Source organism: Leptonotus elevatus, chromosome 18 (assembly GCF_054856555.1).
Source record: "Leptonotus elevatus isolate MCC_2025b chromosome 18, RoL_Lele_1.0, whole genome shotgun sequence".
NCBI lineage: Eukaryota > Metazoa > Chordata > Actinopteri > Syngnathiformes > Syngnathidae > Leptonotus > Leptonotus elevatus.
In genome coordinates, this window is record NC_141256.1 from 13,447,686 (window position 1) to 13,473,139 (window position 25,454).

The 25,454-nt window shown below is 38.0% G+C and overlaps 1 protein-coding gene across 6 annotated transcripts in view; it reads right to left on the reverse strand.

Moving 5' to 3' along the window:
• Window positions 1-180: 180 nt before the first annotated feature.
• Window positions 181-25,454, reverse strand: part of syne2a (spectrin repeat containing, nuclear envelope 2a) — a 57,559-nt gene continuing 32,285 nt past the window's right edge. For 5 of the 6 annotated variants that reach the window (XM_086060922.1, XM_086060918.1, XM_086060920.1 and 2 more), the window contains 20 exons: window positions 25,120-25,317; window positions 24,509-24,628; window positions 23,123-23,278; window positions 20,281-20,439; window positions 18,642-18,808; window positions 13,882-14,044; window positions 13,577-13,767; window positions 12,005-12,155; window positions 11,750-11,932; window positions 11,124-11,261; window positions 9,960-10,151; window positions 9,544-9,823; window positions 7,424-7,542; window positions 7,215-7,338; window positions 6,918-7,108; window positions 6,004-6,180; window positions 3,902-4,030; window positions 2,131-2,322; window positions 1,964-2,049; window positions 181-930 (listed from right to left, as the gene is read on the reverse strand). In XM_086060922.1, coding sequence (XP_085917048.1) covers window positions 717-930; window positions 1,964-2,049; window positions 2,131-2,322; window positions 3,902-4,030; window positions 6,004-6,180; window positions 6,918-7,108; window positions 7,215-7,338; window positions 7,424-7,542; window positions 9,544-9,823; window positions 9,960-10,151; window positions 11,124-11,261; window positions 11,750-11,932; window positions 12,005-12,155; window positions 13,577-13,767; window positions 13,882-14,044; window positions 18,642-18,808; window positions 20,281-20,439; window positions 23,123-23,278; window positions 24,509-24,628; window positions 25,120-25,317 — 3,330 coding nt within the window. In that variant the 3' untranslated portion in view covers window positions 181-716. The remainder of the gene's footprint in view (window positions 931-1,963; window positions 2,050-2,130; window positions 2,323-3,901; window positions 4,031-6,003; window positions 6,181-6,917; window positions 7,109-7,214; window positions 7,339-7,423; window positions 7,543-9,543; window positions 9,824-9,959; window positions 10,152-11,123; window positions 11,262-11,749; window positions 11,933-12,004; window positions 12,156-13,576; window positions 13,768-13,881; window positions 14,045-18,641; window positions 18,809-20,280; window positions 20,440-23,122; window positions 23,279-24,508; window positions 24,629-25,119; window positions 25,318-25,454) is intronic. The other variant, XM_086060919.1, reaches the window with a different exon arrangement.

Genomic DNA, 25,454 nt, shown 5'->3' on the forward strand with positions numbered 1-25,454 from the left:
TGAGGAGCTAGCTAGCTAGCACCTAGCGCTAAAGCCAAACTGTGGCAGGGTTTTTACTTTCTGGACCTGGATTTGCCACCTCTGTGTATATAACGGAACGTATGGTGTTCCACAAGGTTCAATTCTGGGGCCTCTGCTGTTTTCATTGTATCTGCTGTTCCCTGGGTTCCATCTTAAGAAAACAACGGTGGTCATTTTAAAGCAATTTGAAAAAAATATATTTTATTTTTCAATAAAGAAGGGTTCGGTGAATGCGCATAAAAAACTGGTGGGATTCAGTACATCCAACAAGGTTAAAAAAAACCACACAGATATAGACAGCAAATAGTTGCTAGAAATGCAAGACCAATATCCATTCAGGAGTGGTTATAAATTATTATATTATTTTTGTACATATAAAATGTGCTAAATCTACAGTGAAGAATTACCATAAATCTAATTCTGTTGGACTATTTTAAAAATACAATGAGTCGCTGATGACCTACTTTTAACGTAAATGAGGTTACTGACTAATGAGCAAAAGTATTGAGACACACCTCGGAAACATGTCACCCCAAAAATTTTGATTTGATGCCCCAATATTTTTTTGTCCCTATCGTGTCCTTTCTATAATAAATACATAATATTTGTAGACTTTGGATATTTTTTTGCTCCAGTTCAAATCCAAGCGTCAAGTTTTCAAAACATTTGTTCATCGTCCACGCCTATCTCTCGGATCAGGTGGGCGGGGGTCCGTTTGTGTAGTGCAACATGGGATGAAAAGATCGGGCAAAGTTGTTGGTGACGGTGCAGCTGGAGTCTCTCTCTGACCGGGGGACCAAACACGGGAGGAGCAGCAGGAGCAGCAGGAGGAGGTGAAACGGGATGGCGGCTCGTAGGACCCGACTGAAGAAGGATGGAGGTGGGGAGGAGGAGGAGTCTTTCTTCGTTCTGGGTGGCACATGCAAACAATTAGGAATAAAACAAACAAACAAAAAAGCTCTCTTAACTCATTTACTGCCATTGACGGTTATAGACGTCAAAAAATCATTTTAATTCTTTTTATTAGTTTGACATTTTTTTTCTACTTTTGTAAAGATTTTTTTTTTATTGTACATTTTGAACAGATAACAAATTTGTGATTACAATTACAATTAAAAAATTTAATCGCCTGCCGCCCTTAACTTTTAACAATCTTTTCTTTAAAAAAAAAAGATTATTAAAAAAAATTCTAGGTTTTCATACTCTTGTTAACAAAAGTGGGAAAAAAATTAAACTAATAGAAATAGTTAATTTGTGATTAATCGTGAGTTAACTATTAGTCATGCAATTAATTACAATTAAAAATTGTAATCGCCTGCAGCCCTTAATTTTTAACGATCTTTTCTTAAAAAAAAAAATTATTAAAAAAATGTCTAGGTTTTCATACTCTTGTTAACAAAAGTAGAAAAAAATTAAACTAATAGAAATAGTTAATTTGTGATTAATCGTGAGTTAACTATTAGTCATGCGATTAATTACAATTAAAAATTGTAATCGCCTGCCGCCCTTAATTTTTAACGATCTTTTCTTAAAAAAAAAAAATATTAAAAAAATGTCTAGGTTTTCATACTCTTGTTAACAAAAGTGGATTTTTTTTAAACTAATAGAAATAGTTAATTTGTGATTCATCGTTAACTAGTCATGTGTCATGTGATTAATTACAATTAAAATTTTGAATTGCATGACGCAAAAATCTTTTTTTAAATCGCGTCAGGCGATTAACATTTTTAAGTGTCATTAATCGCATGAATTCAATAGTTAACTTCCAATTAATCACACATTTTATATATGTTCTAAATGTATAATAAAACAATCTAAGTTTTCATACTCTTGTTAACAAAAGTGGAAAAACATGTTAAACTAATAGAAATAGTTCAAATGAATTTTTGACGTCTATAGCCATCAATGGCAGTCAATGAGTTAATATTGAGAATTTCTGTACCTTTTACTAGAAGGAGACTTTTTTGTTTGCGTGACGTCCTGAGAAGATTCAATAGTGATATTTTGACCTCCGGAAGCGTCGCACTCCTGTTTAAAAAAAAATAAAAAAATAAAGAATGTATTATAAAACATTTTTCAAATCTCAAAAGGATGAAAATGGGAGTTTACCAGACGTTGTCGCAGGACGCTCACATCCTCGGTGACGCCCTTCACGAGTAACTTCAATTTGGTGCCCGTCACGTGGAGCTTCTCCCGAACCTCGTCCTGGCCCTCGTCCCCGTCCTCCGGCCGCAGTTGAGACCACAGAGACTGGAGCGAGGCCTGCTGGGTCTGCCTCTCCAGCAGCTCCTCCAGCAAGGCCTGAATGCAAATATTACATTGATGACAGATTGCTTTCACAATTTTTTACATCCTTGACAAAGTGCAATCGTTTTGGTTTCGTTTCAATGACCTTGTGACGTCTTCCCAGAAGTGGGGAGCCACTCGCTGCGTTTATTAGGATTGCGTTCAATTCAAAGTCAGCTGAGCTGAGCTGAGCTGAGCAGAGCAGCCACAACAACAAAAAAGTTTGACTCCTTTTTCCATTCTCAAGTAGAGTTGTCAAAATTCCTCGATTAGTAATCGATGATCAAATTAAATCGACAACTATTTTAATAATCGAGCTATTTTTTATTTTTATTTAAAATGATCCAAATCCTCAGCAGTCATTTCTGTAGTCCTTCGTGAAAGAAGACTGATTTTATCTACTGTGACATTTTCAAACATCTGCTTTTACTTTGGAAACCACTGACCGAATCGGTTACTACAGAAGAGGATTCGGGCCAGTGAAGAGAGAGAAAAGGTTTGGCAGGATTCTCACTTTATTCTCAGAATCGTAATTTTGAGGTCAGAATTTTGACTTTAATCTCAGAATTACGATTTCACTCTGATCTCATAATTCTGATTTTGAAGTCAGAATTGTGACAATTCTCACTTCAAAGTCAGAATTATGAGAATAAAGTGAGAATCCTGCCAAAATGTCACTGGCCTCTATCCTCTTCTGTAGGTTAGTTACATAGTACAACATCAACACCCCACCTTTTTATTTTATTTTATTTATTTTTTTTATAAATAACTATACAAATACGAAGTACGAAATAACCACCAATCACTGGTTAAAAAACACTAAATCAGGTGAAAAAAATGCTTTTGTAATATACTTTAATGCAAAATTAAAATGAATCCGATGAGTCAATTAACTGATTGGATAATCAACAGCTTAATAAATTTATGCATTCATTTATTTTTTATTTAACCAAATTAATCCGATGAGTCAATTAACTGATTGGATAATCAACAGCTTAATAAATGTATGCATTCATTTATTTTTTATTTAACCAAATTAATCCGATGAGTCAATTAACTGATTGGATAATCAACAGTTTAATAAATGTATGCATTCATTTATTTTTTATTTAACCAAATTAATCCGATGTGTCAATTAACTGATTGGATAATCAACAGCTTAATAAATTTATGCATTCATTTATTTTTTATTTAACCAAATTAATCCGATGAGTCAATTAACTGATTGGATAATCAACAGCTTAATAAATGTATGCATTCATTTATTTTTTATTTAACCAAATTAATCCGATGAGTCAATTAACTGATTGGATAATCAACAGCTTAATAAATGTATGCATTCGTTTATTTTTTATTTAACCAAATTAATCCGATGAGTCAATTAACTGATTGGATAATCAACAGCTTAATAAATTTATGCATTCATTTATTTTTTATTTAACCAGGTAAAAAATTTGCGATTCGATTCGATTCGATTCGATTTTTTATCATACAAAATGTGTGGTCGCATAAGAATATACCAATTTGCTATTAAATCCAGGAATAACTTGACAGTCCAATATACACTTTTGCGGAAAGTAAGAGACGTGCTTACAGTGAGCGAGCGATGCCGCTGTTGTACGATTTGAACAGGTGTCTCCGGACCCGCGCCGTCCACCGCGTAGCGTCTCTTCTCGGCGCGCGCCAGCCACAGCAGCAGAGAATGGAGGCTCTCGTCAAACTCCTGCATGACGGATGCTTTTTTGCGGTTAGTGCCTCCGAGGAGGGCGCGTTCTCGGACGCATCTGTTGGTTTGTTTTTCCCTCCGTTGCTTAACATCCTGGATCCACTTAAATAACTAAGAAATGGGTATTGCGTTAAAAGTGGTTTTGTAAATGGACGTTTTTTTTTTTTTTTTTTAATCTACTGTTGAAATCATTGAACAAGAGGGTGTCAAACTCCGTCTCACAATAAATACGCGACAAAATGCATGTGTTACTCGTTTTGAAATCACAAATCAAGGATAACATTTTGTGTCGAGTTAGGACTGACAGCTGTTTTAAATTTTGGGGTGCGGAATTCAAAACTGTTCTCAGTTTTTCTCTCACATCAAGCTTTTGAGCTATAGGATCGATGTTTTCTTAAAAAAATGTGAAATAAATGTGTATGTAAATAAGATTCCAAGATGGAATAGCTACAAGCTCTAAAAATAAATATTTTCATGCAGCCATCCGTAGAGGAGTCCAATCGCAATCTGCTCGTCTTACTACAGTCTTTCTACAGTGGAATTTTGCTTATCTGGGAGGCGAACTGTGGAGAATTTTTTATTTTTTTTATTTTGATAAATTGGTCTCTAGTATAATACTATAGTTTGTTATAATACTATAATTATTGTTCAAGTTAGTGTAAAAAGGGTACATTTTCAACGTCATGCGTCATGGAAGTTGACGCACATGATTTACTTTCGCGGATCACATAAATGTTTATTCTAGTTAACAAAAACGAAAAAAAACAAACAATTATGTTAACAAAATAAAATAAAAACAAAAGATTAATTTTTTTAACGAAAACTAACTGAAACTACATTTTACGTTTACGCAATTAACAAAAATTCCAGCAAAAAAGTCCTTCATTTGAGTCTTTGGAAATTCATTTGGGGATTATTTTAAATGTTATTTTAAGTACATTTATTTACCTGGAATAAAGACGTTTGAAAGTGTGTCACACGGAAGTGATGTCATCTAGCAGCAGCCAATAGAAAAGCACTTTCAGATGACGTCGCTCTTAGGCGTGCTTGACTTTTGCCTCCAATGGTTCGGCTCGTCTGCTTTTTCATTTAACTCGAAAATCATTTTACCATGGTGGTTTTTTTTTAAAATATTGAGCACAAGTAATACACTTTTTTGTTTAACTAATACTAAAGCTAACTCATAGGGGTGGGAATCTTTGAATGTTTCACGATTCGATTCCGATTTTTTGGGTCTGCGATTCGATTCAGAATCGATTTTCGATTAAGGACGCTTTTTGATTCAAAATGATTTGATTGACAATGATTTCAAGGAATTGTAATGATCTACTCCAGTCTGACTCGCTAATGCTAATTAGCGCGCTACTCGCGGCACTTTTATCACTCAAAAGAACAGCTCCACACTGCAAAAAGACAACTTTTATTGGAATAACTTGATCGTGACTTTTTCCTTCTTTTTTTCTAATGTGGCTACAAATTAACAGTGTATTAGACCGCGTGGAACCACACTGCCCCTCAGTGGCCAAATCGAGTACAACATGAACAGCGCTCCAAAAAAAGGCACACACAGACAAAGGCAAGACAGTATAAAATAATTTAAATAAAATCGATTTTGGGACAATTAAAATCGATTCTGAATCGTACTAAGTGAGAATCGCGATTCTTATGAGAATCGATTTTTTGGAACACCCCTTCTAACTAAAACTGTACACTTTTTAAATAACTAAAATTCATCAAATCAAATAAAACGAACAGAAACACAATGAAAAACCAAATTTCAAAAACAAAACTCAATACAAAATAAAAAGTATAAAATGAAAATTTCCAAAACCCTAACTAGACTAAGTGCAATTTGAAAGCTGAATGCTAAGATTTGAATGCATGTGGAATGCTGACGAAGTTGATTGAGATATAAATGATGAAATTAGGACCTCCCGGTTACTTTAACAATCATTTCCACTTTTTCTAACCTGGCATCGCATCAGAGTCCTTCTCAACGTGCTCTCCCACTGTTGAAGAAGTGTCGACGCTCGGCTCCAGGCTTGGTTCAAATCAACCAGCCTCTCCTGCTGCTCCGGGACTTGCAGAGCACGCAGGTTGACCGACAGCATGATCGGCTTGTAGTGTGTGAACATCTTCTGTATTTCCTTCAAAAAAAGAGTAGAAACATATTGCAGTTGTTTTTGTTGTTAGATAGCGGGATTAGTTAAAAGAAGTACAAGCCACAACATTTGGCGCCCATGTGGATGCATAAATGTAATCGTACTTGCAGCACATGATTTTTTAGCAGGACAGAAATGGCAAAGAAACTCAAACACAGAAAATTAACTCATTCACTGCCATTGACGGCTATAGACGTCAAAAATTGATTTGAACTATTTCTATTAGTTTAACTTTTTTTTTTCCATTTTTGTGAACAAGAGTATGAAAGCCTAGAATTTTTTGGGGTACATTTAGAACAGATATAAAATTTGTGATTAATCCTGAGTTAACTAGTGCAGTTATGCGATTAATTACGATTATAAATTTTAATCACCTGATGCCCCTAATTTTTAATAATCTTTTATTTATTTAAAAAAAAATCATTTTATTTAAAGAAAATATTTTTTTAAATTTGGGGCGTCAGGCGATTCCATTTTTTTATCGTAATTAATCGCATAACTGCACTAGTTAACTCACGATTAATCACAAATTTTATATCTGTTCTAATACAATAAAAAAATTCTAGGTATTCATACTCTTGTTAACAAAAGTGGGATTTTTTTTTTAACTAATAGAAATAGTTCAAATTAATTTTTGACATCTATAGCCGTCCGTGGCAGTGAATGAGTTAACAATCCAACAGTTTTAGTTACCCTGATTTCATTTTGGACCTCACTGTTACCTTCATCTCCTTCGCTCTGGTTGCCATGTCAACAATCCTGTCGCTCGGGTGCGCCTGCTGGAGGCGGTCGAGTTCCGGATGAACGTTGTCCAGCCAGGAAATGATATCATCGAGGTCAGATGTGACATTCTGTGCCTCGGCCTGTTGGTTCCTGGACTGAGCCTGGAGCAGCTCCCAGCGTTCAATCACCCCTGCGAGAGCAGACGCATCAGCTGGGGGAGGAGCCTCTCATGCAAACAAAACTCTCAGCATAAGCTAATATTGAACATTTTGTTTTGTTTTGCAGGAGCTGCTCACCAGACTGCTTGTCGGAGGCATCCAAAATGGCCAAACCAATTTCTGGCTGCTTTTCATCATCCAGGATCAGAGAAGCTCTTTTAATGTCTTCGACGTTGTCGCCGCACTGGGACATTTGTTGCGACTGGAGACAAAATAACACTCAATTAGCACACAGTTGAGGGTATAGTTGTAAAAAAAAAAAATAATAATAAAATTGTGAAACGTACATAGACCTGCTTTGCAGGGGTGCTGCTGAGAGTGGGCGGAGCCTCAATGTTGCCTACGCCAGCATCTCCTGTTGATCGCCATATCGGAGACTCATGGGCAGCCATCGACCTGCCTGATACTGAAACATAATAACAGAACGTAATAAACTTGAAATGCAGCCGAGCCCATTCAGCTCAAATGTCTTCTTCCCAAAAATATGTTTATAGTGTACCTGTCAAATCTTTGTGGGCTAGTAAAAATATCACATGATTAATAGAGTACCGGTCAGCAGCAGGGTCTCTTATGACTCATTCAGTGAAGGTGATTCAAGCTTTTTTTCCCCCTGAGAGAGCTCAGTATTGTTCATTCGGTAATCTTACCGATTCGACATGTCCTTTTTAATACTCATGCCTCATAAAAGCTTTCTTACAATTTCACGGTGTAAAACACTCTTAGTGGATCTTTATATTTTTTGTATTACAGATACTCCAGGGACACTGTGTATTATTTAGTGCCATCTAGTGGTGAACTAATAGAATGCAATGTTTTTGAAGCAAGAGCGCCTAGCAAAAACTAGCTGGAGCAGCTAGCAAGACCTAGCTGGCGTGGCTAACACGAGTGCCTAGCAAAAACTAGCTGGAGCGGCTAACAAGAGTGGATAGCAAAAACTAGCTGGAGCAGCTAACAACAGCGGCTAGCAAGACCTAGTTGGCATGTCTAACAAGAGTGCCAAGCAAAAACTAGCTGGAGTGGCTAACAATAGCACCTAGCAAAAACTAGCTGGAGTAGCTAACAAGAGCAGCTAGCAAGACCTAGCTGGCGTGGCTAACACGAGTGCCTAGCAAAAACTAGCTGGAGCAGCTAACAAGAGTCCCTAGCAAAAACTAGCTGGAGTAGCTAACAAGAGCAGCTAGCAAGACCTAGCTGGCGTGGCTAACACGAGTGCCTAGCAAAAACTAGCTGGAGCAGCTAACAACAGTGCCTAGCAAAAACTAGCTGGAGCGGCTAAAAAGAGTGGCTAGCAAGACCCAGCTGGCATGGCTAACAAAACTAGCTGTTTTTATACAAACAATGTCAAAATGACAAATATCGGCCAATAATCGGTCAATCGCTTTATTTTAAAAAAAAATGTACGTTGATGTGATAGAACTTTTTTCTTTACTTTTTTTTTTAAATAATGGGGTTATAAAATGAACTAAACTGCTATTTTGAGAGGGGTTCCTAATATTTTGGCCTTGTTTGAGAGGGACAAAATATATATATATATATATAAAAAAACTAAAACACAAAAAAAATCAATTGATATATGATAAGTAAAGTACAGTCTGACACATCTGTCAAAGCAACCTTATTAGTATTTTTATTAGCGCTCGTGTCAGACGAGATTGTGCGGTCGTGTAACAAATGTGTCCAGCGAAGCTGCAGCTGGAAACTTTCAAATGCGTGTAAAATCAGACTAATGACTTGTAAAACTGAAGTGGACACATTAGAATGTGCTAAATACAACAGAAGGGGGACAGTAAACGTCATTATGCTGGTTAACGGAGAGGGAGGGGGCTTCACAATTATCGGCAGGTAAGCGGGAAGGGTCGATTTTCTCGCTCAGCTAGCAACGTGATTGGTTGGGACCATCGTCAGGAAATAGGAAACCACGTGGCCGACGGATCCCAAAGCGTCACGTTGACGCGGTTGCTGCAACTTTTTCAATCAAGAATGTGTCAAACGCAAGAAAAACGAGCGTATCAATTTTGCTTGGCTTTGAACGCTTTTCCAAAAAGCGGCTTCATGAGGAAAAGGGTCGGCAGACGCAAATGAGGCAGAAAATGTTGAAATATTTTTAATGGGGGGAAAAAAAAGAAAAAAAGAAAAAAAAAAAAGAACGGACCCACACACGATCGGTCTCATGAGCCAGCAACGTCTTTGGGGAAGCGGCCTGCAGCAGATGCGCGCAATCCTAATCAAATTCAATTTTTTTTTCTGGCATCCAATCAAATATCACTATGGAAACATTTTCAATGACTGAAATTTTTATAAATGAAGTAAACGATCTTATCGAATAGAGAAAAGAGAAAATATGCGCTGCTGGAAGGTCAACAAGTACATTTGTGCATTTTATGGGAGTATTAAGTATTATTTCTACCTGACAATGCACTGAAGTAAATTCCCTCTTCGTCGTCATCCTCGTCATCCTCATGGGATGAAGACCCTCCCACATCGCCGGTGTGGTCCCACTCTAACGGCAGCGAGTCCACGCTCGCGGGCGTCTCCCGCCCCGAATGCTCCAGCGGGAAGGCCAGCAGGTGTGAGGGCGTGGTCGGGAGGCTTCCTTGGCTCCGCCCCAGCCAGGGCCGGCCAATCAGCTCCAATCTGGACTCCAGGGAAAAGGTGGTGCCGGAGAATTCTGGTTCTTCGGTGATCATCTAAGGTCAAAAAAAAAAAAAGGAAATTCTTCAAAATAGGAAATAATATATACAATTGTAAAAATTATGGATGGGCAAGTAGTGATACCAAAAAATTAATCAATAAATGCAATAAAATGGATAAAATTGAGCTGACCAAGGGCTGACTGAGACGTTGGTGGAATCGAACCAGTCGGCTGAAAACCTCCTGACAGTAGGAGTGAAGCTCTTCTAGTTCTTCCTCTATCAGGGCAGCATCCTGGGGCGAACTCTTCTGGATGAGACTTTCTCCAAACACGATCAGCCCGTCGATGCGCTCCGTGTTGACGATGATCTCCTTCTGGAAACTCTGCTCAAAGAAAAATGGAGACCTTGGACTCGAACCTTCACGTTTCAAGCAGGTACCAAGTCGCGACATGTCTTCTGCACTCATTTAGTTAGCTGCACTAATACATTCCCATTTCATATTTTTAACGTATTCAAACCCAAAAACGTGTATATACGTTTTTTTAATGCTTTGTCTTTTAGTCCCCAAAACGTGTTTAGACGTTTTTTAATGCAAGAGCATACAGAAGGCTTTGATGCAGATTCTGACGTGAAGAGGACGCTTAAAGCAATGGTAGTTATTACCAAAAAATGGCCAGCAGGTGGCAGCAGAGTATAAGAGATCAGCCAGGGCTATGTTACAAGCTCTTAGCTTAACTTAGTTATATTCTAATGCTAATTGCTGCAAAACGGAAACAGATAGAAAATATACTTTTTTTTCCTGATGAAAGAAGAGACTCTAATCTTTATTTTGGTAGGTTCCGTGATTTCGTAGCAATGGAACACAATATTTTGTGGGCCTTGCAAAATCAGTCAAAATCCAGTAAAGCAGCCGGGAGTGAAGGGGGTTGCTTCAGTGGAAATGGCGGGGAGTGAATGAGTTAATGGTCCCAAACCATTGTCTGTATTTTCTAGCACACACTCTAAAAACAGTTGGGTCAAAAAGTAACCCAATTATGGATCAAAAATAGACCAATCCACTTTATGAGTCAATTTGACCCAACTTTCTGGGTTGTTTTATACAAAATTACCTCCTTTTTTTTTACCCAAGGAAAAGATCTAACCAATATTTATGAGTTGTTTTACAATAAAATACCCATTTTTTTGACTCAAGTTGACAAATTTTGTGACCCAAGTAGAGGATTGGTCCATGAATGACCCAACTGCTTTTTGAGTGCGCCCAAAAGAAACTGGCCCATCGGGTATCAGCCCTGAATGCCAGATAGCCAGGCCAGCCCTGGCCAAGGATCAATTATTTTGTTTTTTTTTCACTCACACTCAGCTGTTGTATCTTGTGATGAACGTCGCTCTCAGAAAAGTGCTCGACGTTGGTAAGCTGCAGGTCCAGCTCTGTCAGCCACACCAACATGCTCTCCCGAGTGCCTTCAAATTCTTCCCTCTGACCGGTGAAATACTGGAAGAAGAAGAGTAAAAAATTAAAAATAAATAAATAAATAAATGAAGGATCAGGAAATAAGCAACAAGATTTGTAATATTCAACTTTGGTCTTTGGAGTTGACAAAATATGATGAGCTGATGAAGTGTTTCTGTATGGAGGACCAACACTGCCAAAATTAAAAATAAATAAATGAGTAAAATAAATAAATAAATAAATAAATGACGAAAAAGTGATAATAAAAACGGATATAAAAAATATAATAAACAAAAATAAATAAATAAATAAATAAAAGGAAATAAAAACAATATATCTAAATATATATCCATAAATACATAAATAAAAGTAAAAATAAATGTCGAAATAAATAAATAAATAGAATTAAATATCAATCAATTAATAAAAACGCTCTGCTCTGCTTTATATTTAATATAAAAATTATCTTTTTAATATAAGATGTATTTTTTATTTTGGCAGTTTTGCTCCTCCATATTTCTGGCCTGTACCTTGAGCCTGCGGAGGATCGCAGCCACTCGTCGGTGCAGAACGTCCCAACGCCGGTTGCCCTCGTGGACCATAGCTTTGAGCTGGCTGGCGCGGTCCGTCCGGTTCTCCCGGGCCAGACGGCGGTACTGCTTGTTGACGAGTTCTAAGTGGGTAAGCCGCTCATGGACCTGCCTTTGGAAACTCTAAAAGGGACATGGGCATGATCATTTAGTATTGAGAACGGAGTACCAATCACGTCCATCCTCTCAACTTGCTTCAAACTTCTTTAGCTCCTCCTTGGCGACCGCGTAGAGAACATCGCCTGAGTTCGGGTTGGCAGCAGAGCTCTCGGCCATCTTGAGCCAATCCTCAAACTGTGAATAGTCCTCGAGGAACTTGCACCACAGTCGCCATGTTTCCTCAATCCTACAAGGAGGGATGAAAAATTGACAGAAATTGTGTGTGTGTGTGTGTGTGTGTGGGGGGGGGGGTATTTTGTGAAATTTGTGTATAACTACACCCTTCGAGACGCCGTTCCAAATATTCAGTTTCATTAGAAATACAACACATAACGGCAGTAACAAAATAGGTTAGTGATAGTCTGATATGTTGTTGTTTTTCATGGCCTGCACGATACCGATTATTAGTAGTCAAGGAGACCGATAACCGATATTTCAAGCCGATATTCGTTTGCAGTAAAGGATAAAATATTAGCGTCAGCATTTAAGAAATTATTTTTCCTTTAATTTTAATCATATAAATAATTGACAGCTTTGTTTAAAAATTCTAACAAAAAATGAGCAGCCTCAAGGTGTCATCATCATATGTTAAGCTCAATTAAAAACGAAGCAAGTCAGCAGTTCCCTAAAGTTTTCTACTTCAAATAAAGTTTTCCAAAATTTTTAACATAACTTCTTAATTTGATTTTATTGTTTACATTTTTGAAAATAAAAAGTGTAGGGAGTTCCTCTTAATTTTATTTATTTATTTTTATAAAAAGTGTGTAGAGTTCCTCTTAATATTATTTCATTTTTTTTAATTTTTAAAAATAAAAAGTGTAGGGAGTTCCTCTCAAAAAAAATAATAATAAAAAAAAATCAAAAGTGTAAGGAGTTCCTCTTAATTTTATTTATTTTATTATTATTTTTAAATAAAAAGTATAGGGAGTTCCACTTAATTTTATTTTTATTTTTTTAATTTAAAAAAAATAAAAAGTGTAGAGAGTTCCTCCTAATTTATTTATTTCATCCATCCATCCATTTTCTTAACCGCTTGTCCTCACAAGGGTCGCGGGGGGCGCTGAAGCCTATCCCAGCTGGCTTCGGGCAGTAGGCGGGGCACACCCTGAACTGGTTGCCAGCCAATCGCAGAATTTATTTATTTTTAATAAAAAGTGTAGGTAGTCCCTCTTAATTATTATTATTATTATTATTATTTTTAACAAATTAAAAGTGTAGGGAGTTCCTCTTAAATAATTTTTATTTTTATTTTCAAAATTAAAAAGTGTAGGGAGTTCCCAATGTCAGCATCATTTTTCTTTTTATGAAGTGGAAAGTTAAATAAATCCATAAATGAAAAGTTCGCTTTATCTGACTGAGCGACAAATGCATGCGAATGTAGCGTTTGAGTATTCATCAGGGTTCATAAAAGGTTTAAAAAGATCCTGATGAAAACCCCAAATGTTGCTACGTTCGCAAGCACTCATTGCTCACTGAGATACCAGCTTTATCGGCCTTCAGATTCGTAAAAAGGCCGATAATCGGTCCAGCCCTAAAACAAGTAGTAGCATTTCATGATATGTAGGGACGGTCAAGGCTTATTTCAAGTTATCCGTGGTTCGTTCCTACCTGAGTCGCCTGTCGAGAGCAATAGCGCAGATGGTCCTCCAGCGCTGGTCCAGGCTCTGACTGGTTTCCTGCAGGGAGTCACATTCCACCTCAGCGCTGCCAGCGGCATCTTCGTCCCTTAGCAAAAGGTCGCAGAGGTTGAGGACAGACGTGACGCCTTCCGTATGCTGCTCTATGTCCCGTTGCAGATCCTGAACAATGGAGCGATTTGTCATGAATTATTCATCAAAATGGTAAGAACAAAAATGATAAGGGCGCGTCAACAAAAGCGGAAATGGCCAATTGCGTGGTTTCCTGCGCGTTACCTGCTGCTCAGCCAGCCTCCTCTGTATCTCCTGGTGGTGACACACACTGTAGGTTATGGGCCGGGACAGTTCAGCCTCCACGCGCGACAGCCAGGATCGGAGGTTGCTCATGTTTTTGTCCAGTTGCTGCACTCTCAACAAAGTCTCCTTCAACTTTGTCACTCTTAACAACACACAGACACGTCAAACTTCAAGTTTGCCCATTTCTTTGAGATGCTTAGAGCTATTATTTGTTTTATTTTTTTATAGTGTGAGCCGCAGAAACAGAAAAAGACTTCAGCGGAGGTACAGCAGCAAATTAAATATTATATCTAATCAAATAATGACACAATTTCCAGCTATATTAAAGGCAAAATGTAATCGTTCTGATTTTACTGTGAGAAAAAAGACGGGAACTCCAGAACAGAAAAGATTTTATTAATAAGGGCTTGAGGTTATAATACAAAGACGGCAGATATTTATCTTCTGACTTGGAATTTTAATGAGATTTGGAATTGTTGTTGCAATGAGATTTTTTTTTTTTACGGAAGAGGATTAGGGCCAGTGAAAAGAGAAAAAAAAGTTTGCCGAGGATTCTGACTTTATTCTCAGAATTCTCACTTTAAAGTCAGAATTTTGACCTTAAAGTGAGAATTCTCACTTAATTGTCAGAAAATTTGGACTTTATCACTTTAATCTCAAAATTCTGACTTTAAAGTGAGAATTCTGACTTTATTGTCAAAATTCTCACTTTAAAGTGAGAAAAAGTCAGAATTCTCACTTTAAAGTCAGAATTCTCAATTCTCACTTTATTGTCAAAATTCTGAGAATAAAGTCAGAATTCTGACCTTAAAGTGAGAATCTCACTTTATTGTCAGAAAATTCGGTCTTTATCACTTTAATCACAAAATTCTGACTTTAAAATGAGAATTCTGACTTTATTCTCAAAATTCTCACTTTAAAGTGAGAGAAAGTGAGAAAAGGTCAGAATTCTCAATTCTCACTTTATTGTCAGAATTCTGAGAATAAAGTCAGAAGTAAGTGAGAATCTCACTTTATTGTCAGAAAATTCTGACTTTATCACTTTAATCTCAGAATTCTCACTTTAAAGTGAGAATCCTGCCAAACTTTTTTTTTCTCGTCACTGGCCCGAATCCTCTTCTATAATATAATTTTTAATAGATGTATTTTAATTGACTATTTTTGCAGCAACAACAACAACAAAGTATTTTTTTGCTCTGATGAGCCAAATGTCTCCTGTTTGATGAGATTCATTTTCCCACCCAAGGCATGGTGGGACCAAAGCCAAACAGATAAAAACAATCAAAGCAAAGAGAAAAATGTTCTTCTCAGGTGTCTTCTATTAAACCCCCCCCCGCTGTCTCCATGGTAACAGCGACTCCCTAACTGGCGTCATAGTAACACCCAGGACAATAGAAGCTCTCCCCAGAGACTTCAAAAAAAAAAAAAAAAGCCTGAAGTGTGCCCCATTCAGGAGTTTTGAGTTAATTCCCCCATCGGATCCTTCCTCTCCTGTTGAGGACCATCAAGGCCGGCCGGTCAGCGTTGAGATGGAGATGCTCTCGGCTCGAATAATGAGCGCTTAAAAACAACTCGGGAGTGTAAATGGGAGGCTCGAGAACGTTTGCGAGGGTCGTAACAGATGCTGGAATTCAAGCACGAAACCCTAAGCAAACTGTAAATGCGACTTGAACGAACACGCACACCCTCAGTGTGACGCAATCCAAATGGCGGCTTCAAGTTGACATTTCAGGTTTGATGGTGGCGAAATGAAGACAGTGTCGTAGGTGTAAATCCCCCCCGCTGCAGTCTACTAAATTGTCTTTTGCGCTCATTGGCCCGATCTAACCTTCGACAGCTCAACAAAAGCCAGAAGCTTAATGCGGAGGCCGAACAAAGACACAAAACCCGGTCAGGGGTCCATTCGGAGAAGGACAAGAGCGGAATGTGCGAAAGGGGAAAGCTGAAGGATGAGTGAGGATTATTTGCTTGGTGGACAAAGATGGGCTTCAATTTACAGCTACTTGTTGAAAATGAGGTTACTACCTTTCAAACATCTGCCAAAACAATCGGCCAATCGGGGCAAATGGCCGATTATTTTCCACTTAAAACGTTATCATCGAAGAAAACCAAAGTTTCCGACGCTGTGAAAGTACCCTGAATGCACCATTTTTGCTTGCGTAGCATTAGCAACGAGCAAGGGTGTAGCGTATCTTATTCTGGTTATTCTGTTGTCCCCCCCCTAAGCGTCCTTTAAGATGTCCAATGACATGCCATTTGGAGTTAACTGTAAAACTTAACACGCGACAATAAGAATAACATCCACTGGATATTGAAATACAACACATGCTTCGTTTTTTTAAACATAGTTAGCCTAGCGCTCATGCTAAAAGCGAAGGGAGGATCCCATTCAAGAGTATACATTTAAACAACTCAAAAAATGTGTATGAACCTTTTTCTCTTTTTTTTTTTACGATTATGCTGATTTTGTAATTGTGGAGTGTAATAATTGAATTTCGATGAATTGCACAGCCCTAACTCAACCTAACTGGGCGGCGTTTTCTTTCTTATTTGTCTTTTGGCATTTGCTCCGGTGCGCGCCATTGTGGGAGGGAACGCAGCCAACTCCCGGCCAATCGAAGCGGCTACCTCATTTATCCATTTCAATTCAGAACAGGAAATCGCCGTGTGTCGTTTACAATTTTCAACATTATAAAAAAAAGAATAAACACTATATTTAACATCTCGTTGCCGCCACTATTTAGACAGTGCATCCTATTACATGAGTCATTGTTTATAAAGTCACTTCTCTCCTTCTTGTAACCCAAGACAGCAGTTGGCTTTCGAAGACATACAAATGGACATCTCACATCTTAAAAAGGCATTAGTACAATTTATGGGTAGTTGTCCTCTGTCTACGAGCTATTTCTTATATGTTGACTATAAAGACTTCACGAGACAATTCCAGGGAATGTTTGGAATACTTTCTGTTCGTTTGTGAGCAAATTCCAAACAATGCATCCTTGTTGCCATCCATATTTTGCCGAGGGTGTCCCCCCCCCCCCCCCCCACTTGAATGCTCATTTTGAATCGCGCTTTCAGGATTACTGATATAATTGATGCTGACAGACCACTCCCCTTCTCCTATTCCTCCCTACCCTGATGGGGGAGGGGGGGGGGGGAGGGTTATAGTCGAAGTGGACATAAGGACATATGGCCCTGTCTAAGTTTTTTTTTTTTCTGTTGCTGTGGCTGGGCTGAGTGTGCAGACCTATCAGAGGATTCAAGCAGCTGCTCCTGCACAACATTGTCTTGCGGGGGTCTGCTTTATAATTAGGGGGGGGGGGGGGGGCTTAACCTGCTTTGTGAATATTAGAAGTCATGTTTTCCTAACAGCTGCAAAGCTGAGGGAGCAGCAGCAGGTGGATAGATTCACATTCGACATATTGTGCTTTTTAAAAGAGACATATATATATTAGGCAGTTTCAAATGGTTTCCCTTAACTAGGATCCTGAGCTGCATTGTGACCAAAGGTTGAATCTTAATCAGTTATTGCATATTTGGTGTTGTAAATAGTAAAGCCTTGTGGCGTAAGTAAGCCATATGCTAAATTAGCGATACGTCACACCAGGGTTATAGTTTTTGAAATTTTCATTTTAGTTAGTTTTCAGGGTGGTTATGTTAGTTATTATTAGTTGTAGTTAATGTAATAAATGATTAGTTTTAGTTTAGTTTTGCTTAGTTTTAGTATTAGTTTTAGATTAAAGAAAAATGTGTATTATCTGTGCGCAATATTCAAAAAGAAGCATGGTAAAAATAAATCTACTAAAAATAACATTTAACTCATTCACTGCCATTGACGGCTATAGACGTCAAAAATTCATTTGAACGATTTCTATTAGTTTAACATTTTTTTTCACTTTTGTTAACAAGAGTATGAAAACATAGGGGGGGAATTATTGTACATTTAGAACAGATATAAAATGTGTGATTAATTGTGAGTTAACTAGTGAAGTCATGCGATTAATTACAATTTTAAAAAATGATCACCCGACGCCCCTAATTTTTAATAATAATTAATTGCATGACTTCAATAGTTAAGTCATGATTAATTACAAATTTTATATCTGTTCAAAATGTACAATAAAAATGTTTTCTCTAGGTTTTTATATTCTTGTTAACAAAAGTGGGAAAAATGTTAAACTAATAGAAATAGTTCAAATGAATTTTTGACGTCTATAGCCGTCAATGGCAGTGAATGACTTAAAATCATCTCCAAAGGTTAATGCATTAAATTAATTACCAAAGACTAAAACGAAGGACATTTTCATATCAAGTTTTGTAATCGTAAAATGTAAGTTTTTTTTTCTTTTTTCTTTTTCTTTTAAAGCTTTTTCGTTTTTATTTTATTTTGTTAAAGAAAATGCTATTTGAATTTCAGGCTTAGTTTTTTTGTTACTTTTCTACTTTTGCTGCTTCCACTTGTTCTTCTACAGTCAAAAGAAGAAAGTCCAAAGAAAATCAACACGATTAAGGAACGGGGATGTGCGCCTTACAGTCTGAATTTTATTTTATTCTTTAAATGGCTCAACAAGTCCGACAAAGACGGAAACTTATATTACTGATTTTGGTAGAATTGCCTTCTTCTGTATCTCTGACCGTATATTCCTGCTGACCCCGCCTGTCCTTTTCTGCAGCTTTGCCCATTACAGTCAATCTATAGCCAATCTCCAACACGGACATTCAGGTTGTGTACTGACCTGGCCTCGATGTGGCTGAAAAGGTTGTGCCACCTCTGGTTAACCTCTTGCAGGGAGCCGCATACTTGAGTCTGCTTGGCCTCGTCGCTGGCTAACAGCAGCTGCTCTCCCAGATGCTTCAAGTGGCTTTTATTCTCACTGAACAAATTGATTTCCTCCATGCAATCCTATAGAAAGATGATAAACAAAGAGTGCCCCAAAATGACTGACTTTTCCTTTCCAAAGGAATTATTTTGCTGACTGACGCCTGGTGATGAGACGCGGAAGGTACAAAAGTGACTTTTCATTTCCAATGGAATTATTTTGCTGACTGACGCCTGGTGATGAGACGCGGAAGGTAACAAAAGGTTTTGTTGCGTATGAACAAAGCCATTCCATTCCAGGCCACCGTCTGCTACAATCAGCATGGACCGTGTTGCGTATATACGGATGTTAATGTTGCGTGCCCCGATTTACAGTGGGACCACACTGAATTGTGATTGCCCCCATTCTATGACACCATTAAACCACTTCATAAAGATGACAAGACAGTAAGTTCTCAAAAGAGGCCTGGTGTGTTTTTCCTAGGGGTGTCGTTGTTTTTTTAATCGTAATTAATCGCATGACTTCAATAGTTAACTCAAGATTAATCGCAAATTTTATATCTGTTCTACAGTGACAATAAAATGTACAATAATATATATATATGTTTTTTTAATTATAGTTTAACAGTTTTCATAGTCTGGTTAGCATAAAAGTGTGTGTGGGGGGGGGGGGAGTTAAACTAATAGAAAAATGGCTGCATCTTTAAGTCAGTGATAAAGTAATTTCATAATAATTCATACAATTAGAAAGATATACTGTACTGTAAAAAAAACTAGAGTGATATTGAGGTAATTTCTTAGCCACTAGATGGCATAACTGCATTTATAAAATGTTGGTAACAGTTCAGCCAACAGTTGTTGTTTTTTCATATTAAGAGCTATCTAATCTTTAACATGAGTAACTTGTGTAATTCTGCACATTTTTAAAATTGTAAAACTTGACTCCAGTCTCCACCGATATATGCATTATTATTACATTAATTACTGCTAAATTTTGACGTGGGCGTGTCTGCTGCGTTGGAATTCCCCAGTACATGCTTTACAAGTCAGGGGCGGTAATTAACCACTTGTTAAAAAAAATGAGTGGCATTAAAGCAACTTAAAATTCTCCGGGAAAAAAAAAAAAAAGCAACTTAAAATTAACTCAAAATGAACACACTCATTTTGACACCCTTAGTTTTTGCTAAGGATGCACGATAATATTGGTGGCCGATAATTATCGACTAATTTGACATCAAACGGATTAACCAGATAATATTTTTATTTATTTATTTTTTTACATTTTGGCAAAATTTAAATGAGTTACTGGTTTTCTTTGAAGCAGAGATAGTCAATGAAATTCAGCTTCCTGGTGCTTCAACACAAGGTTTATGTAACGTATTTGTCCATGTTAGCGTTATAGTAGGACTCAAAAATAGATTTGCATTCCAAGTCAATCTTGCAAACAATTACCGCCTTACTTATCGGTTATCGACATCGGCACTTTCTAAATGATTGGTTTATCTGTATGGATTGAAAAAAAGCATAACCGTGCATAAAAACTAGCCCCGAATTACCTTTTTCAGCTTTTCCACCATTCCTTCAATGCTGAGATCTGCGCTGTGGCACACCTTGTTCTCAATCTGGGTCAGCCAATCGCAGAACTCTTTGTTTTTGTCATTAAAAATTGTCCAGGCGCTGAGGCGGTCAGCAATCTCCTGCCTGCGCAACGACACCTGGCAAGGGTGAAATGCGATAGTGAGCAAGACATACATAGCTAAGAAGACACTTTTCGTAAAACTTCACAATGGCAGATGTAGCACTAAGAAGCATGCGCGGTTTTTTTACATTAGCCGAAAAAATATTGCGCAACTCTGAAAATTGATTACAGGATTATAAGGCATAAATAAACAAAGCGGTAACTCAACTCCAAATCTGTGTAAATGATGAGAGATGATGTCACTAAACCGAAATGTCAAAGCAATAACTTGAGGGCTATAAATAACTCATCGCGTAACAGCAATCCCAACATACTGTAAAATTATGACCCCTGGTTAGAATAGGGATGACATCATAGTAAAGCGACTGGATGTTCGGTTTGTATTCTGTGGCGATGCCATGACATCATCGCTGCGTCATTGCTTTTGTATCTGTGAACTTTGATCTTGTTGGTCATTTGGAATCGAATGTATTTGGGCTAAGAAAATTGAAGAGATGTTCTATTTTGAACAAGTATTTTCATCTTTGAAGGAAACAAAAGTGGAAAAAAATGTGAAACTAATAGAAATAGTTCAAATGAGTTTTTGACGTCGATAGCCGTCAATGGCAGTGAATGAGTTAAGGTCTTGCGATGAATTTTAATTTTACTAAGCTTTTTTTTTTCTTCTTTGCTTTTAAATCTCTTAATTTAATTTAATAATATTCACCTCTCAATCTAGGATTTTTTTTGTGGGGGGGGGGGGGGCAAAAAAAAGAGCATTATTCATTGGATTTTATAGTAAGCGTTCAGATATTGTCTTTGTAATAAAATTTAAAAAAACTGAGCATGAAATATGATTTTCCTGTTCTATAGTAATCGTCTAATCTCTCAGTAATCTTAGTAATCAGCTGAATGGGAGAAAATCTTCAATAGAGCCTGGCTGATTAACAAGGTCCATTTTCCTAATAACAGCTTAAGGCCATGAAAACATCACATCGCACAGCAGAGGCGGTGATGATCTTTTGTTTGGTCAAAAGTGGTTTGTTTGCAGAGGTTGTATTTTCCCGTTTGGTGGCATTTATTTGATCCAAACAAGCCCCGGTTCTGTTTCAACACACGATTTGTGGCCCTTGAGTATTAAAGGAGGCATTCGGAGCCGCTGTCAGCCCTGTGAGGAGTTTATGCTCCCCCGTGAAAACAATGGCCGCCGCCCCCTGAATCACTTGAGCTCAGCCCGGGCCATCTGGTTGTCGGAGCCATTCCAGTGGCTTCCCCCCCAACATACAACCTGTTAACTAGGCGGCAGAGACGAGTGTGGCTCAGAGATGACATGGAATCAATAGACACTTTTATATACTGTGCAAATTTAATTCCACTTTAATTGCACAATGTCTTGCTGCTGCTGTTGTTGCATCTGTGAGTCTCATTAACTGCTGCCAAGGTGGAGCAGGTGACGGCGTCCATTTTCAAGTGGAGACCCAATTAGTGCCAGCGTAAATCACCGTGCGGCCATCTTTGTTCACTGACGGAATGACATAATGGCGCAAGAACAAGAGTGAGTTTGTGTTTGAGCCAAAAAGACTTAAATGTAGGAATTTGACCCTGCGTTCATGCAGTGCATGCACGGAATCAGCTAAAGTGCTATGTGATTAGTCAGCAAGCAGGTTGAGCTTGTTAAACGCCGAGAGCTGTCGTAAACATTTGGATTGGATTGAAAAATAGGCAGCATTTTTATTGCTGAAAGTTTCCCGGCAACTGTTATAGAAATGTGGGGAAAAAACATTTCGATTTTAATACTGACCAGGGGATGGAGCAAATTGCCAGGCAACTTTTTAAAACTTCTAAATGAATCATTAAAAGCTGCCAGACACATAATAAAAAGATAGGGCAGGTTTTAATTTTGATGTTGAAATCTGTCAGTCAACATCTGATTGCACAGAAAAGTAGTCAAAAGTTTTCAGCTGAAAACTAGTAGCTAATTTGTTCCAATTTTTGACTGGACCATGAAAACAGAAAAATGAAAACAGCAGAGGTCCTGGAATTGAGCCCTGCGGAACACCATACATGTGAATTCACATTACACTTTTTTTTCTCTCATATTTTTCTTTTTCCTTCATTTTTCAGATTTGTCCTCTTTTTCTCTCTTTCCCCCCCAGGAGAAAACAGAAGAAAAAAGAAAAAGGAAGAAGAAAAAAAATGGAAAAAATTAATTCATATTACACCTTTTTTCTCTCCTTTTTTCCCCCTTTTTCTCTTTTCCCCCTCTTTATTTTCTTTCCAGGAGAAAAAAAGAGAAGAAAAAAGAAAGAATAAAGAAAAAAAGAAAAAAAATTAAATTCATATTACGCATTTTTATCTCTCCTTTAATTTTTTTTTTAAATTTTGCCCTTTTTTCTTATTCCTTTTATTTATTGCGTCCTGACAACGCGGCCAGTTTTACTCTTCTTTTTGCTTTCTTTCCAGGAGTAAAAAAAAAAGAAAAAATTAAGAAAAAAAAGAAAAAAGAGGGGGAAAAATGAATTCATATTACACATATTCGTCTGACCGCGTTCTTTTTTTTAGCTTGACATTGTTAGCATGACGAGATTACAAAAATATAAACAAATCACATGGCGTACCATCACATCAGTCACAACTTGACTACCGAGCGCACCAAATTACCTGCACCAACACTTCAACATGTCTACTGTTGTGTCCGTCATCTTCCGGCCTTTCCTCACCTTGGCACACAGTTCTTCCCACTGGATGTGAAGCTGTTCCAGCTGCTGTTCCAGCAGAGCAGAATCGGCCGCCGCCACGTACTGGGACAGGTCAGTCTTCATGGAGGCCAGTTCTTTCAACCCACCGGCGAAATGGCGCAGAGATAGGTCCGTCTTCTGCATCGCACCCAAACAAAAAAACAAAAAAAACGGTCACACAGCCATAAACGCGCCGCATGTACACTTTCTTGCTCCTGTTCCCTCTGACCGGCCAGATTAAAAGGACTGTGGATGGGACAGGGGGAGGGTAAAGGGGGTCGAGGGCTAAAAAGGGGGAGGGGAGCAAAGCCATGAGGGCATTTAATAAGGGAAAGGGGGGTAAACTCAAAAGTATCCCGGCGACACGGGCGGTATAATTGGAGGGTGGTTAAGCACGGAGGGGAAAACTTTGCAGTGCAATTGTATACAAGCGTGCTCAATGTTTTTATTGTTTTCAGTCATAATTGAAGTAAAGAATAAAGTTTGTGAAGATCAGAGTTCAATTTCAGTTGTCTTCATTAGTCATAAACAATTATTTTAAAATGGACAAAAACATGCAACAAGTCGTCTCATCCAGAGTTATAAAAGTTTGGGATTTTTCATTATAGTTACCGTAGTTTGTATTTTGGTTTGACTTTCTTTTTTTCTTTTTATTCAGTTAGTTTTATTTTATTTTTTTGGAGCAAGTTTGTTAGTTTTAATGTTTTTGAAAATGCTCAATTTTATTTATTTATTTTATTTAATATGGAGTGCTTGTCGAAAAAAAGGGGACACTTAGTATTATGTAATAATCTAAACTACAATTCTCAAATGAGCATCCTTCTTCTGTACAGACGTACAGCAAATATATTCAAAACGATGAAAAATGCCCCTTTCTAATGTTGATTGACAACGACGAAAACAAAGGATATTTTCACAATTTAGACATAAGATGTAGTTTAGGTTATTTTTCATTTTTATTTTACTTCATTCCAAAAATATATATATATATTTTAGTTTTAGCAAGTTCATTAGTTTTCGTTATAATGAGTACGTTTTGCTAACATAATGACAGCTCTAATTGTAGTTTCGAGCTCCTGATCGTAGCCGCCTTCACGAGAACCGATACCTTGAAATAAGGCCCGGGTATCGTCTCAAAACAATGCCTGGTAAACTAAATATTTAAGTTTTTGTAAATTGATTTTACAATGCGTCAAAACAGTCAAAAGCACAAGTCCTTACAGATGGGCTACTGTTGCGTAGTTTCATTACACTTACTAACTGTAGAGGGAGCCCTTGAGCAAAAAAAGGTCCCAAATATTTCTTATTTCTGCCTTAACTCATATGATCAAATATGTTGTCCGCCAAAAGGCACTGTATTCTAATCACCTGAATGAGCTCCTCTTCCTCCGACTCCATCTTCACGGGTAGCGGCCTCTTCAACCGGGTCCTCAGCTCTTTCAGTTCACACATCCTGGTGTTTATGGCGTCCTGACAACGCGACCAGTTCTATTACATGAACAGAGATGCAGGATTGGAGCGTGTAAAAAACGAAGGGGTCTTCTTCTTATTGTTTTGTTCCAAGCTCATGCGCTTTTTCTGTTTCTTACATATGCTTTGCATTTTTTTTTTTTTAGGGAGCTTCTGTGTCGGTATGAACGGGCAGTTGGTAACACCCAGCTGTCCCTGGATGTGGATCAGAGATAGATTTGAGCTGTACTTTGATCCCTCTTGGCAAGGGAGCTTTGTGCTCGGGCTCACGCCATGCCTGAGTGTGAGCGTGTGCGTGTGCGTGTGTGTTTATGGTGGGATCAGGGCTTGGATATGGGTCATCCGAAGCTGACCCCACCCCCTCCTACCACATTAACACTGTGACCCTCGCTCGTTACAGTATGTGGACTGTCAGTCCAGAGCTTGCGTTCATTCTTATAGTAAAAATAAAATAAAAATTCCACTCATTAAATAATACAATTGGAGGACTGAGTTACGAGTGCAATTACCTGAACAGTGGTGCTGACCAGGCCTCTCCTTTTTTGGACCAGCACATTCGTGTGTTTCCAGGCCCCTTCTATGGCCTGAATATCCGACTCCAGTCCACTGCGACTGTCTGAGTCAGACGTCGCCTCGCACAAAAGCCTGCCAGCCTCCAAAGTCTCGGTGAGTACGGGTGCGCGGAGCCCCAAAGCTTCCTTAAGACACTTGAACAGATTTAGAGGTGGATTTTAGAGAGTTTTGAAACAAAAACAAGTCTATGCAATGATGTTAAGACAAGTGGTTCTTTAACCTGGGTTCGATCTAATCCCAGGGGTTCGGCGGAGGTCAAGCCACACACCCG